Genomic DNA, 16348 nt, shown 5'->3' with positions numbered 1-16348 from the left:
TGTCATAACTTGCACTAGACGAGACACAAGCGACAATACGTCAACATGCCACCCCTTTTCTCCTCCTCTCTCTTGCCACACCGTTGCACGGTGCGTTTAATTAGTCGCCCACTCCCACTCCCAACCCTCCTCCCCCCACCCGAATATTCCCCCCTTTAAACAGCGTCGTCGGCGTGGCAAACAAATCACATAATTATGATTGAGCGCAGCCTCCGTTTTGCCGCCAACTCTTTTGCCTCATCACTCTTCCACCTCGTGGCAACTTCCCCCTCCTCTATACCTCCTTTTCCTCCCCCCTCTCTTCGACTGTAACTGTGGCGCAGTTTTGGGGCTTTCTTTATGGCGCTGGCATATAAATAAATCTGTCCGGCTCACAGCTGCCGTAATTGAATGCAAATGCCCATCCAAAAATACGTTGCATCTATTGCAGCCGCCTCACTCTCCTGCCCTCTCTCTCCCACACTCAGCTGATGTCAAGCTACGGCGAAAGGCGACAATCTGCTGTAAATTATCATGTGTAGGTGCCACTCTACCTCCCTCCCTCCCTCCATTCCCATTCCCATTCTCATTCTCATTCCTATTCCCATTCCAGTGAGATGCTCCATTGTGTTTGCTGACGATGCGTGGAAAACTAATTTTCCAATCTCCCAGTTCTCCTCCCTCCTTCCCTCCGTCCACTCCCCTATTTCTCATCAACCCCATCCCCAACTCTAGCATTTGCCTTTTTTCCCTGCATCGTTTATCTTGCGCACATTTTTTGATATTCATAATTTGTGGCGTGTGCTCCTTGTGTGTCAGCTTGTTAAATTGCACCACGTGTTTTTGATAATGACGACATAATTATGTCTCACAGACTCTAGACTCTAGACTCTAGACTCCAGACGCCACAGTTTTCGAGCCGAGCTCACACAGACAGACAGGATATGCATACCATCTAAATAATTGGAATTTTTACAACGATCTAATCGAATCCAGGCGACTTGGTTTAAAGCAAATCATGTTAAGGAATGTCTAAAGTATTTCTAATTATTCCGCAATTAGGAAATTCATCAGAAATTATTCTAAAGTACTGAGAAACACATCAGGAAATGTTATGTCAAACAAACTCGAATTCTACATAAGAATCCTAAAATAGTTTTCTTTTTCGCACCAAAATTTTCGAAACGTTTGAAGTGTAACATAATTTTGGGTAAGTTTTCTAATCATAAACTATAATTTTAATTATATATATATTATATAAAACTAACTAACTTTTTGTAAATAACTTAATGTTTAGTAATTACAAAACTTTTTATTTTGGTGAAACTTTTTCTAAAGTTGTTTGCATTAACATCGAATTTATTTATTGCATCTTTACTTTTTCTGTACAAACTTCTATTTTATTGTTGAGAGTTTAGTTTTATTTTAGTTTTTATACCCATTACCCAAAGGGTAAAAGGGTATTCTAACTTTGTGTAGGAAATGTATGTAACATGCAGAAAAGGATATCCCCCACTTTATAAAGAATATATATTCTTTATCAGCGTCAACAGCCGAGTTGATATAGCCATGTCCGTCTGTCTGTATGAACAGTTAGATATCAGATCTGATAATCTGGTATATTTTGTACTCTGTGGTATATTTTGAATGTAGTACTGTTTAAAAATACTGAGTATAATCTATAGGTAGTATTTTTTGGTATATTCTAAACTATTTTGAATACTTTTTACTCTGTGATATATTTTGAATGTAGTACTGTTTAAATATACCGAGTATAACTTTTAGTTAGTATTTTTTGGTATACTAGTTTGGTATATTCTAAAGTATTTTGAATACTTTTTACTCTGTGGTATAATTTGAATGTAGTACTGTTTAAATATACCGAGTATAACTTTTAGTTAGTATTTTTTGGTATACTAGTTTGGTATATTCTAAAGTATTTTGAATACTTTTTACTCTGTGGTATATTTTGAATGGTATACTGTTTAAATATACCGAATATAACCTTTAGTTAGTATTTTTTTGGCATACTAATTTGGTATATTCTAAACTATTTTGAATACTTTTTACTCTGTGGTATACTTTGAATGTAGTACTATATCAATATACCAAATATAGCATTTGGTATATTTGTTTAGTTACACCAAATTAATAATGTTATTTTAAATTAATAATACACTGCAACAAAAACAAGTAATTTCTAATTATTTTCTGTACTCTAATTTTGTATTACTAAATTGTATTTATTCACAAATGAAATGCTTAAAAATAATAAAAATAAATGGAATATACGTTAAATAGACTCTCAAAGAAATGTACTTATTAATGGAATATAAATTGTGATAACAAATGAGAGAAATTGTAATGCAGCTGTTTGTTAAACAAAACTCGCAGTTGTAAATGTTAAATGGGTTATTGTCCCGCTCCGCCCCTCGTGCCACGCCCCGCTTTGAGGCATACCCTTTTCTGTGGCAATGTCTGTGGCTGTGGCCGGGTGTCAACTGCAGGGAAGTTGGACCGAAGGTGAAGTAAAGGAAATGCCGAGTGAATAATACTCGTACTCAAAGCGAATCGCCTGCGGACATTTAGAGGACTAATTTAAATATCATTAGTAAACAATTAAGACAAAGGAGAGCAGCAACAAAAGGAAAAGCACAAAAAAAACAAAACAAAAAACAAAAAGGATGTTAACAATGCGATTGCTGTGGCGGTGGCTGTGGCTGTGACATTATCGCAAGCCGCCTGTCAACGCGCGCCACGCCCACTCTAAGGGCAGCAGTTGTTGTTGTTGATGCTAGTGTTGTTGGTGGGGGCGGGAGTGAAAGGGGTTGAGCTGGAAAAAATGTCAACGAGCGAAATCAAAGCAAATACTTTTGCTGTTGTTGTTGTTGTTGTTGTTGTGTTTGGCTTTAGTTGTGACAGCTCAAAGGATTGCGTATGAAAAAGGACGTCGCCAAAGAAGAAGAAGAAGCTGAAGCTAAAGCTAAAGCTGAATAAAGGTTTCGCCAGCGGGAAGATTGACGGCGACTGCGATGCTGCCTTTTCTTGTTTTTGTTTTTGTTAATTGCATTTCAAATATAATTTGTCAAAACACAAGCTGCCTGCCAGCTTCCCTTTCCCCTTCTTCCCTCGCCTACTCCTTCTTCATTCTCTACACTTCGCTGCTTAGCAGAAAACGTGCCTTATCAGCAGCCGGGGGCGTGCAGCTTGCGGTAATTCACATGGTCCACATGGCGAGCGAAAGAAAGAGAGAGAGCTGGAGGTCATGCTTATGGGATGGGATGTGGCCACGTGCCACGTGCCACGTTTGCTGGTTGCCACGTTGCGCACTTTGCCCGTCACCTGATGCTGCTGTTCCCAAGCTGCCTCCCCTCCTCTCTGCCTCCTCCACTGCCACGCCCACTCCACTTCACTACGCAGTTGTGAATGAGTTGGGCGTTGTTGATGATGCTGCCTCTGCTGCAGGATTCTTGTGTCTAAGGTACTGTGTAATATGATCCTGCGTGTTTGAGCATAATTTGTTATTTTGGCTATCGCATTCCTTTTTGTGCTCTCACTCTCTCACCCTCTCCTCCATCCTGCTGCCCCTCCTCCACTCTCTTGCAATCGCATTACATCTTTTGTCAGCGGTTTTTGGAGAATCGCTTGGCAAAGCGAGCAACACAAAATATCGATTACAATTCGCTGAAACTTTTTTTCTCATTCGCTTTTTGTTGTTTTTGTTTTGGACCCCATTTGGAAGCGAGAGCACATAACCATAAATAAGGGTCATAAAAAATGATGCTCAGTTGTCGCTGCAGCAACAGCAGCTGCTTACACGGTCTCAGTCTCCAATGTCTCCAAAGTCTCCAGCGTCAACTCCAATTCCAACTCCCATTCGAAGCCTCTGTCTCTGTCCTAAGAGCAACAAATAAATTCTTTTTCGGGGATCCGACAATGTCCTCAATACTCATAACATTAACTCACCGTCTCCTCTCGCTCCTTCTCTCTCTCTCTCTCTCTCTCTCTCTCTCTGTCTCTCTCTCTCTGTCTCTCTCTCTCTCTCGCTCTCTTTGTATCTGTGCAGAGCAACCACAGTCACTTTTAATGAGCTTCATTTTGATCACGATCCCATCGATGACATGCTTGCCAATCCATTGCCATGAATCCCTTTTGCCGGAAATGTCATTTCTGGAGTAAATGCGAATATATTTTTTAAGTGCGATCTCGAATCTTTTCCTTAGTCTTAATTTCTAGTGCATTTATCTACTTTAAAGTTTTTTAGATTCCATAAAAAATTGTATCGCAAATTGCACAAACAATTATTATGTATTTGGAAATAAATTTGGTAGATATCTTTTAGTGTTGCTTTTCTTTATTTCTAGTTTTTTTAAAGTTTAGTCAACTGTTATTTTGTTCTATTCTTAATACGATCTTTAAAAGTTTCCAAGTCATCGCTACCGTAAAAGGGTTAACTAATTTTTCGCTAATTTAAACGTCCTTAAAATAGTTTTCTAGCAATTTGAATATTTCAAATAATGTTATTCGAATCGTGCTTGCCAATTCTGACTGTCTACGAATTTAAAAAAAAATCTTATATACATACATTACTATACAATATTTTCAACGTCTGTTCGCTTAATATTCAAATTCATGTCATACATTAATATATAAGACGACTAAGACATTTTAAATGTAAATGTCAACAGTTCGAATTCAATTTATATAAATAATATATTAAAACATAGAATATTATCAAAATTTCCGAATTAAAATCCCCTAGAGTAGATTTTTTAATTGCCTTGGGCTGTTTTAAAATTTATTGCATTCAACTGTTTCTTAAGCAATCTAAGTACAATCTTAATGTTATATATTATATAAACACAAAAAATTTGAATCAAAACAAGAAGTTGGGAACATTTAACATTTAATTTTCGAACCTAGAAATTAATACACATTTCTTAAGGGGGCTGAAAAGTATTTTCGAAATATTTTCAATTGCTTTTAATTCGGGATTCAGGAAGAACAAATGAATAAAGTCCACATACAAATATGTAGCTCATATGTGTGTAATTTTAATATTTAGTTGTATCGTATACGATTTCCCATGCTGGGGTATTTATTACCTACAATGAGTACTTAACTGTGTAAAGTACTCAATTTACTCTCTCGCTCTCTCTCTCACTCTGGCAATCATCTCTCACAGTTGAGCGGACATGCAAAGAAAGCCGCCAATGTTCTTTTTTTTTGTTTGTTTGTTCTTCTTGTTGTTGTTGCTTAGTTTTGATTTTTTGCTGAATTTGTTTTGTTTTCCGCTTTGCTTTTGTTTCGCTTGCTGCTGCTGTTGTTGTTGTTGTTGCTGTTGCCATTGTTTTGCCATAAGGCACAGGCAGAGCGAAAGGGAGAAGGAGAGAGAGTGAGCACATGTCGAAAGCGGAGAGTTATTAAAAACAATATTCGCTGGATAAGCAGCGAGGCATGCACAAGGGAATGGCAGCGCAAAGAGGAGCCCGAAGCAACAACAACAACAACAACAGCAGTAGAAGTTTTGTTTTTGCTTTTTGGTTTTGCGAGATTTTCTGCTGGATTTGAGGAGTGGGCAATGGCAATGTGCGGCTTATCTCGCATCTTTGCATTAACACTTCGGGTTTCGCTGTTCGCTATTGTTGTTGCTATGCACACACACACACGCACACACTTACTAACTTACTCATGGCACACAAAATGGCAGCCACTGAGGGCAGAGTTGCTTTATCAGATCAACGCAATCGACGCCGCCGCGCAGTGACAATGAAAATTTAGCACCTTGACTCATACAAACACAAAAACACAAACACACTGACACACGCTCGCTCTCACACACACACATGGCACTCTCTTTTGCTAACGTTCTCTCTGCGGCTTTATTTGTTTTGCGCTCTCTCTCTCTCTCTCTCTGGCCACGGCACTTACAATTTCTCAAAGGCATTCGCATTCGTGAGCATCTCACGAGTCAAACGCCAGACTTGCTTGGCCGCCTGCTCCAAGGCGCTGGGCGATTTGCCCTTGAACATGTCGAGACTGGGCAGAAAATAGTGGGGACAGCGTCGATATTGCAGGCACGAGATTAACTGCAGAAAGATGCCATTCAAACGATCCGCAATGCAACTCTCGTCCCACTCAAAGTCACGCGGATGCTTCTCGCACTCGTAGAGCAGCAGATTCTTCAGGTGATAGGCGGTGATCGGATTGCCGGGCAGCTCCAAGTGCCGATCACGCAGCGTCTTCAGTATGCTCAGGCACCGACGACGGCAGCCACCTTTGAAGATAACAACAGTAACAAAAGTCAGTAGTCAGTAGTCTGTGTGCAATAGAATCTACTAAGTACAGTAGAAGCTCACAAATTTGAATACTCAAAAATCTTTTGAGAGATATTCAAGATAACAAGTTTAAACTTACAAACTATATCTATTGCATCGTTTTTATTAAAGTAAATAACAATGTTATAGTATATTGATGTACCAAACTTAGCCTTCGGTATGCATTTTTAGTATTTTTTGGTATATTAATTATTGGAAATTAGATTTATTTCAAATACGAATGAAGTAGAATAAAATTTTAAATTAGAATTTGCTAGAAGTTTAATCTTTTAAAAAATTACATAGAATCTAAATAATTGAATAGCAATTAACACACAAATAAATTGTTAAAATTAATTTAGAAATAAGAATATTCATAAATTTAAATATTAATGAAAATATGAATTGAAGTTTTAAAAAGAAAAGTTGAATGAAATTAGAAATCACAATTTGCTAACTCTTGAACCTATTCGAAATTGCAATTAAACTTTATGTTGTCTTGCACATATTTAAAGAAATGCAAATCATATAGTACTATATTTCCCTGAATAGTTCAGTGCATTTGTGTTTTGTTACTATTGTTTTGAAAATACATTAAACAGAGAATATATCTAAAATTGAAAACAAAAATAAGAGTTCTTAAACAGGCGAATCTTAGACAAATTTAAATTGAATTAAAAAAAATTTAGAATTCTTTTTAAAACTAGAAATTCGAAAATTCCCAAGTTCCGTAAAATAAGAATGGAAATAATTAAATTAAAGGAATAAAGAATGTTTGAAAATAAAAATAAGTAAGTTCAATATTAGATTCAAAACTAAGTTGTTACACTTTGCGAGTGTCTACTGTACGAAGCTACCGTTCATTCGTTCGTTCACGTACCTTGCAACAGTCGATTCTCGGCCTCAAAGAAACTGAGCACCCAAGCATCGCCCTCCATGCTGGCCGCATTGTTGTTGTTCTTGTTCTGCATAACGATGCTCTCCTTTGACAGCAGATCAAAGCCCTCCGTCTTGACCTCGGCCACGATATTCGGATGCGGCCACGGGATGTGCGGCATCGGCCAATGGGCCGCCGATCGCGGCCAGATGCCCGAGCATTTGAATGCCGGCGTTATTTGGACCACAAAGCGTTCGCGTATCCGCAACTTCACCTCGCTGGTGTCGCCAATCATCTTCACCATATCCCGATAGATGCTCTTATCGCACGCCTGAGCCACCAGCGTCTGGAAGCGTGCGCGTATCTTGCGCGACGACAGATAACCGGAGGCCGTGATGAACTCCACCCACAATGACATGGATCGCTTGCGACCGTCGCTCAGCTTGAGCACCGCACAGCCGGGCAGAGTGCCGTCATCGACGAAATTGAAGACGCCCATCTGATTGAGGTAGAGCACAATCTCGAACTCATTCGGTGAGATTACCTCCACGCCCTCGAACCTAAAGCATCCAAACGATAACAAAAAGAATCAACAACATCGGATTAGTCGAAGGCAATCGATCGCGTTTGATCTTAGTGGCAATTGGATCGGCGTAATTCAGTCGACTGCTGTCTGTCATCGCTGTGCCACACTGTGTGGCCCTTACTTGTGTAGTCTTACTTGCTCGTCTTGTGGCAGCAACAGATCAATTCACCTCTGCGAAACATGCAACGTCATTGCTGTCAAGATCGCCTCATATCGATCGCAACATCGTGTGGCAATGACACTCGCCACCAGGCAAATATTTTGAGCTGCTGAATAATTATTACACCTCAACTTGAGTCTGATAAAATCAATTGAGAATCACAGCTGGTCGGATTCAATTCAAGGATTTTAAAGAGAAAAGAAAACAATTCGACTGGAAATTTCACATTGAAGGACTTAAAGGATATACAAATCTAGTAGTTAGAGTAAATTTTTTCTTTCTTATTGCAATTTTTACATTTTGAGTTTACATATTTTAAATTCTGTAATGTAATTTGATTCATTGATTCATCCTATTAAGCTTGCATTCTAAACTTTTATACCAATTAGAAAAATGTTTAATTAATATTCTCGCATAGAATAATTTATATTAATATATATTAAGCTAGTTTGAAAAAAAACTCTGACCTTAATTACTAAGAACATTTAATGAATGAATAAAGCAAGTTTAATTTAATAATACTGACAAGTTAAAAGAAAACTTCATAAAATTGTAGCACTCAAATCTGTCAAATAAATGTCTTAATCGATCACATAGACTGTAGTTCGTGATTCTATTAGTGAGTTAATTTTAAGTCGCAATAATATTAGACCAAGAATTTATCAAGCTGTAAAAAATGTAGTTGATAGTTTAATGGTTGAGGTGTAGCTTGGAGTTTTGACGCTTAGAGGAACAGCTAGATTATTATATCAACCAACAAATAAATCAGAACTGGAAGATTTTATTAATTTATTGCAGCTTTAATGAATGCCAAATATTCTGAAGCATGTTTAAACTAAAAGTTGCATTCTATATAATTTTGTAAAAAATTTATTTGTATTTCTGTTAACTACCAGCATGTTAGTTGTATCTTTGAGAGTTCTATTCTTCTCAATAATAATAAAGTTTAAAGAATTTATAAATTTGTAGCATTATACTTAACAATATTTAAAATAAAGAATGTAGATATCTAGCATTAAAATAATATATGGGACACATAGAGAATGCAAACAAAGAATATAAAATGCTGCTGAAGAATTGAAAGGTATTGTAATTTATTGATTCTTGTTCCCCTTTATGATATTCGAATTTATATAAAATAGTTTGATTTACTTATAAATTTGCCAAAAATAATAAATAAAGTTCTTTCCTTCAATTTTTCTTATTGAGAATCTAGTTTGAATGTTATTTATTCCCATAACATCCCATTTATCTTATTTCAAATTTAGTTTTAATTGCAAGCAAGAATGCAATCAATACACAAAAAATGAAACTGCAATGAAGTTTTTTTGCAAATTGTATTTCTTTCACGTGTTTCAAAACACTTGATAAATTTGATTTAATTTCATTTCGAATTTAGTTTATAAATAAGAATATTGCTTTATTTTATATTGCATGCTAGGTTTTAAATGAATTTAGTAGAACTTTATTTATAGCTATTCCTATTAATTTCATTTGTAACTTTAAGAACTTATAAAATATTTCTCTTCCCTTTATTGATGTTCGCATTTACAATATTATTCTTCCCTTACAGTTTGCTCTACTCACCTGCCATTGCACTCGACGAGGCTGGAGATGAAGCGCGGCTCCTGCAGCTCGACCTCCTTGAGTATGTCCTGAACGATCTTGCAGATCTCGCGAATGGCCGTCGCAGTTTTGAAGATGCGCGCCTGGACGCGTTCGGCACAAAAGCGATTCATCTGGTAAATGATGCGCGTCTGGGCGGCCAACATGTCCGGCGGGACCAACATTATGGATATACAAGTGGGTGGGGGGAGGTGGAAGCAGGACAACTCTCACAAACTGCTGACAACTGACGACTGTCGGTCTGGTTGGGATCGTCTTGGGAGCTGCGATCGCTGGGCGGTTAACTACAAACGAAATGCAAGCGACGAAGCTTGGCCGTGACCTCAAAGGCGTATGCCAATTACGCGACTTTGAAGATGCCAAATCGGAAATGGCATCGACAACGAAAGTGGAGAAGAGGGGGGGGAGGAACGGAGGAAGAGACTGGAGGTTGCGAGTGGGACGCACAACAAACGACACTGAAGACAAAGGAACAATTCAATTGTGAGTTACGTTGACAGCGCCGTGTGGCAACAATGGGCTGCAAGTGGAGCACAACACGAACTTTTTTGTATTTGTTGTATTTGTTTTATTTCTTTTTTTTTGGCAGCGTGTTATATTGCGTTGAATTGAAAGCGCGAGCACGTAGCGGCCAGATATTGTATCTGTATCGGTATCTGTATCTGTATCTGCATCGATAACAGCCGCATCAGTCCGATATCTGGCTCTGGCCGGGATTAGCAGCGCGTTTCTACGGTTGCGTTTCGTTATGCGTTATTGCGACTCGGAGTCGTTGTTGTGTTGTCTTCTTGTCGTGCTGTCGAATGCCTGGCAAGCGATACCGATACCGATTCATATGAAAAGATACGCAACAACGACGACGACGACGTCGTTGTTGTCGGTCCGGCGTCGTCAGCGTTGTAAATCTCGCGGATATTTACAGCTTTGGCAGATAAAACGCTCGGCCAACTCACACACACACACACCGAGAGCAAAAAACGATGTTTGCACAAAAAAACAGGCAAAAAAAGTGCAACTCTTTGTGTGTATGTGTGTGTGTGTGTCCGCCATCTCATGAATGGTAATCTCATGAATTACACCCACAAATGCAGTTGGCTCAGATAAAAAACTGCACACACAGACACGAGCGCAGATGCAAATGCAGATACAGCTGCAGCAGCAGCATCAGCTACAGATACAGATACAAATACACAGATACTCAGATACTCAGATACGCAGATGCCGATGCCGATGCAGATACAGATGCAACTGTCAAAGTGTCACGTGACAGCGGCCGTGTCATTGTCGCTCAGTCTCGTGCCAAGCTGTAGCAGCACAAAAAATATCTTAAAGATACCGCAAAAAAACAAAAGAAGAAAAATAAAAAAGCAAGAAGCAAAGCAACAGAAAGAGAATCAAACAACAGCAACGCTGACTAATCGCAGTCCATGTGAAAGTATCTCAAAGTGTGTGTCTGTATCTGTAAGTGAGTATCTCGCGCTGCAGAGTATCTATGTGAGCGGCGCACGCTCATTGGCCGCACAGCAAGCTCCGCCTCGCGCAGAGACAGACAGAGAGCGAGACCAAGAGAGACAGAGAGAGAGAGAGAGAGAGAGAGAGAAGGCAAGTGGAGAATGAAGCCGGCGGCTTGTCGCTCCGTCGGCTTTTGAGACGACGCTGCAAAACGTCATGCAGCGGCGCGCTCTTTGAAGTCACATGCGCTCTCGCTTGCACTGCCTCTCTCTCTCGCTCTCCCTCTCTCTTAGAGTGTGTGTGTGTGTAAATTTAATTTGTTAAATACATTTTGTGCCAGACGCCGTCGTACACGAATTGTGTGCAATAATTTATCTGAAATGTGCACTCATTTAGCAACGAGCAGCGAGCAACCCTCGTCCAAAGAGACAACAGCAACAGCAACGGCAGCAACAGCAACGGCAACGACGATATCTTTATATCTCACGGATACACGAACACACAAAAGTTTTACATTTCACAGATACTCGCGCAGCTACACAAGATACAGATACATTCATAAATATGTCGCCTGGATTAATGTGCCAGTTGGCAATTTTTGACAGCGTTGTTCTCAACCGCCGTCTGCCCCACCTCCAGTTCCTTCTGCCTCTCTCCCTCTCCTTCTGTCCACCTCCTTCTCAGCAGGTAGTATTCATACTACATATTAACATAGTCTCTATACTATACAAATATATTTAAGGCTAGTTAAAGCGACGACTCGACATTAAAGACAAGTGTTCCGCATTGTCGCTGATCAAAGCATTCGTCAAATTTGTTTTGTATCTTTCAATTAGTTGAAATTCCTTGTCATCTGGCAACTAATTCAAAACGATGCCAAACAGCAAACAGCAAACGATCGACACATTAAAAAAAACACACACAAAATACTCTCGTAAACAAAAAGAAAACACAGAGAAATGATCAAATGAAAATTTTGTATAATATACTCTTAAAATATATCTTTCCATTTCTTATTTCAATACGCTAAACATTATAATGATTCGCGAGGAATTTCAAATGATATACTAGATATAAACTAATGAGATATTTGTATAAATATTGTATTAATTTCATATCAAATTTGAGCTATGTAGTTCGTCATTCGTTTCTTTGAAATGCCTCCAAGAATGTGTGCAAAAATGTATATTTAATATTAAATATGATTATCAAATGTAAGAATCGAATGAATGAATATAACACAAAGAATTTAAAAAATCAAGAAGAAATAGTTTTCCATTCATAGGTCAAATTTTGAGTATAAATTAAAAGCAACTGTAAAAACTCATCTTAAAAAAAAAATAAAACTTGAATCTAAATATTGTCTTTCATTCGTCATACTTAAACTAAAATATATTTGATATTATATATCAAATCAAATTTAATGTAGATATAATAATAAATTTTAAATAATATAATAATTTAAAGTAAAATAATCGTAGATATATAATATATAGAATAATAAAATGTATAATATAAAGCAAATTAAATTCAAATAGTTTTCACTACATATGTTTGCTGCTTTACAAAACAAGGACGGAAAACCAATAAAGTAAAAATAATAAATTACTCTGATAACAGTAGTTATTAAATATAAAAAAAAAAATGTTTTTGCATTGAATAAAATATTATTTCAGCTTTATTGCAGGCAAATGTTACAGCAATAAAACGTTTTTGTTTTGTTTTTGTTTTTAATCTAAAATTCTAAAATAAATTTTAATGTGAAGACCTAATAAGTTGTTAGTACTCAACATAACTAGTATCTTTAGAATTAATATTACTTCTTCGTAAGATAAACAACTAATTTTATTTTCAATTTAAATTATGTAAAACATTTCAATTTCAATGCAATTGAATCAAGTGCAAGACAATTTCAAGAATCAATCTGCTGCCCAAAAGAAAGAATTTCCAAAAACTAAATTGTTAATGAATAGTTTGAGTATTTAGAAATATATTAGTGTTGTGCTTGTGATATCTTGAAATATTAATCGAAGCCCCATTTGAGGAGAAAAACAGGAACTAGTTAACTGTAAGCAAGCTATTTGAGATATCCAAGTGATGAAGTTGTTTAACGATCAATTAGTTATAAAGATTAATGTGCAGAGATATACATATTTTCCACAAGAGTTATGGACACTTCTGATATGTTAATAGCTAATCAAACAGGTTCAAACACACACACAGACAGACTTTCACTAGGAATAAAATATGGTTAATAAATATATTTGTTAAGTTTCAAAATGAGTAAATTAGGATGGAAATAATCTGCACAACTGGCAAATGAATATTGTGAACTATTATCAATAGATCGCTCAAAGTGATCACAATTTATAGTATCTATACTTTTTAGGGGGAGATCAGTGAGGCATTGTGGCCAGGTGGATGATGATGCGATGCGATGCGATGGTATTTGGGATTTTCAGAGTGCTCAGATCGTCAGTTGCATATCTACATAAATTTGAAACAAAAGACAGACGCACAAAGAGAACCAAATGGTAAAAAGTGGAAACGAGCATGTACTATAAATTTATAAGTGTGCGACTGTCTGTCTCTGTATGTGTGTGTGACTGTGTGTGTGTGTTTTTCCCGTATTTATATATCTCTTAGATCTTGAAGAAATTTGAATATAATTTATGTGCAATCGTCGCGTTTTTCGGTTGGTTTATTTGCTTGCTCGCTTGTCTTGCCTTCCTCTTTCCCCTCTATTCCCCTCTTCTCCTCTTCCCTGCCCCCTGCCCCTGCCCCTACCCGATCTCTGTCCCGAACCCTGGTCCGGTTCGGTTCGGTTTTTGGTCCCAAATGAAGAACGATCCATCCATCTAAACGTTTGTCACTTGCTGCGTTGTCGCCGCAACGTTTGTCTTTTTTGCTGCTCCGCCAGCTCTACTCCTTCGTCTCTTTTGTCTTTGCTTCTTGTTATTATTGTTGTTGCTCTCGCTCTTTGCTCTTGCTGTTGTTTTTGGTTTTGTTAAAAAGCGTCACCGACACCGTCATCGTCGTCGTCGTCGTCGTCGCCGTCGTCGTCGACCCTCGACCATTGACCATCAACGCAGTCGTTTATCTTGTAGATATATCAGTCTGTCCAGCTGAGACTGAGGCGAGAGCCGCTGCTTAACTTCTCAACCGCTTCTCAGCCGCTTCTCATCTGCTCAACTGGTCAACTGCCCCAAGTTTCTATGGAAAAGAACAATAACACAATTTCACATGCATCCCCAACACGACCATATTATTCATGTCTATCCTCAACACACACACACACACACACACACATAAACTCTTTTAAGCATTTATATTTTATACGCTAAATACTGGAACTATTCCAAATATAATTTGCGAATTTTAAACACAAAGAAATTCATGTTTAGTCAACTGCAACAAATAAAATGATGTTATAATGTTCATTCAGAAGTCATTTGATGAAATCATTAATAATATTTATAAAAGCATTCATCAAACATCAGCATTTTTAATGTGATATCATCTCATATCATATCTATCCACACATCAATTTGCGAAATTTTAAAATGGACAAATGCATCAACTGAAACAATAATATTGATAATAATAATAATGATGGCTTTAAAAAAGTATAAGAATACAATTAAGAAATGTTCAGTTATAATATATACATATATACAAATGTAATGTAAATATAATGAAACTATTCAACAACTAATACAAATAAAATAATGATGTTATTAAAAACGAATTAATTACGAATATCTGAATACAATTAAGAAATGTTCAGTTATAATGTGTACATACATACAAAATAATACAAATATAATGAAACTATTCAATAATCAATTTGCATAATTTTAAAGAGACAAAATACATGACCAATCAACTGCATTAAATCTAACAATTTTCTTCGTCAACTAAATCCTTGAAGTATTAAAGCTCGAATCGTTAATTACAATTAAGAAATAATAAGTAGTAATTTTTATGAAACTATGAAGTACATTAAATCAAGTGCTAATTCCATAATTCTGAATACTTAACAATATATTATATTATACTATATATAATACTATATTATACACCATATGCTAAATTACTCTTGCTGGTTTACAGCTTTATGATAATTGCACTGCAATAAAAACTAATTTCTTGAAAGCTACTGCTAATTTGTACAACAAAAAAAGCGAATGAAAACTTTGTACTCAAACAGACATTAAAAACATTGTTTTGAAATGTAAATAACTTAATAAACTTATTAGTTGGAAGCTGATAATTAAAATCTCAATTAAAGCTGTCAATTCTTACAACAAACTTACGTTTTAAAATTAGCATTTTCCATATTTAATTTTGTAACATTTATAGTAAGGACAGCCTTAAAAAAGTTAATAAAGAGTGAATCTATTGAAATCAAGCAGCTAATAATTGAAGTCTCCATTAAGTAAAGCTGTGAATGCAATGCCAATTCTCAAAGGAAATCTTTTCAAATTTGAACTTATCATATATTAAATATAAACAATCTATGAAATTAAAACAAGAAACTATTGAGAGTGAATCTCTGAAATGTTAATCAAATATAAGCCTATTTAAATTGAGTAGCTGTTAATTTTTAGAGCCAATAAACCTTTCAAAATTGAATTATATCGTATGATATGCATTCTTTATAGAGTACGTATCTGTAAATTTCAAATAAACACTTTTGATTTGAAGAAACTATTGCATTCAAATGATTATTAGATTTACATAGAGAGCAGCCCTATAAATGTTAATTGAAATACGTTTTGTGTGCCTAAATAAATCACATGGCGAGTTTATTTATGCGATTGTCAACCAAGGCACATGCATTGCATATAAAAGGTCTAGTTACATGCTGTCTTCTCTCTCTCTCTCTTTCTTCTTCTGACTCTCTCACTCTCTCTTATTTTGACTGCCCTCCGCTAAGTCAATCTCATGCTCCCTTTGTGCTGTTAGGCAAATGCAAAAAATTAAAAAGGCAAACGCTAAGCGGATTTGCGTTGAAGTTCAGCGCCATTAAACCCGTTTATTAAAGCTCTTGCCTGTGGTGCAGCTCATGTTGTTGTTGTTGTTGCACCGTACTCGACTCGACGCCACTCATGAATGCAGCGAACATCAATGGCAGCAATAACAGCCGTAAGCCGTGCGCTTTTTGCTTAAGTACAGGTGACATTTGACTACTTTATTGAATTATGACAGCGAACAAATCAGCGACACGAATCCTCTCAGCCGTTTCCCCTTCAATCAGTTCCTCTGCCTTATTTCTCTTTCTTTTTTTTTTTTTGTTTGCCGTCTGTCTCCCATGCGTTATCTACCGCTTTTCTCTCGCTGCCTGCGGC

The 16348-nt window shown here is 36.8% G+C and overlaps 1 protein-coding gene across 1 annotated transcript; it reads right to left on the bottom strand.

Annotated features, from left to right (window-relative positions):
• Window positions 1-4852: 4852 nt before the first annotated feature.
• LOC132796652 (protein mab-21-like) lies at window positions 4853-10444 on the bottom strand. Its single transcript, XM_060807900.1, has 3 exons — window positions 9507-10444; window positions 7177-7733; window positions 4853-6256 (listed from the first exon to the last, which is right to left on the bottom strand). The coding sequence occupies exons 1-3, from the start codon at window positions 9707-9709 to the stop codon at window positions 5907-5909; spliced, it is 1110 nt and encodes a 369-aa protein (XP_060663883.1). The 5' UTR covers window positions 9710-10444; the 3' UTR covers window positions 4853-5906.
• Window positions 10445-16348: the final 5904 nt, after the last annotated feature.

The sequence above is a fragment of the Drosophila nasuta genome, chromosome X, assembly GCF_023558535.2.
Source record: "Drosophila nasuta strain 15112-1781.00 chromosome X, ASM2355853v1, whole genome shotgun sequence".
Taxonomy (NCBI): Eukaryota; Metazoa; Arthropoda; class Insecta; order Diptera; family Drosophilidae; genus Drosophila; species Drosophila nasuta.
This window is presented reverse-complemented; position numbering and strand designations above follow the sequence as displayed.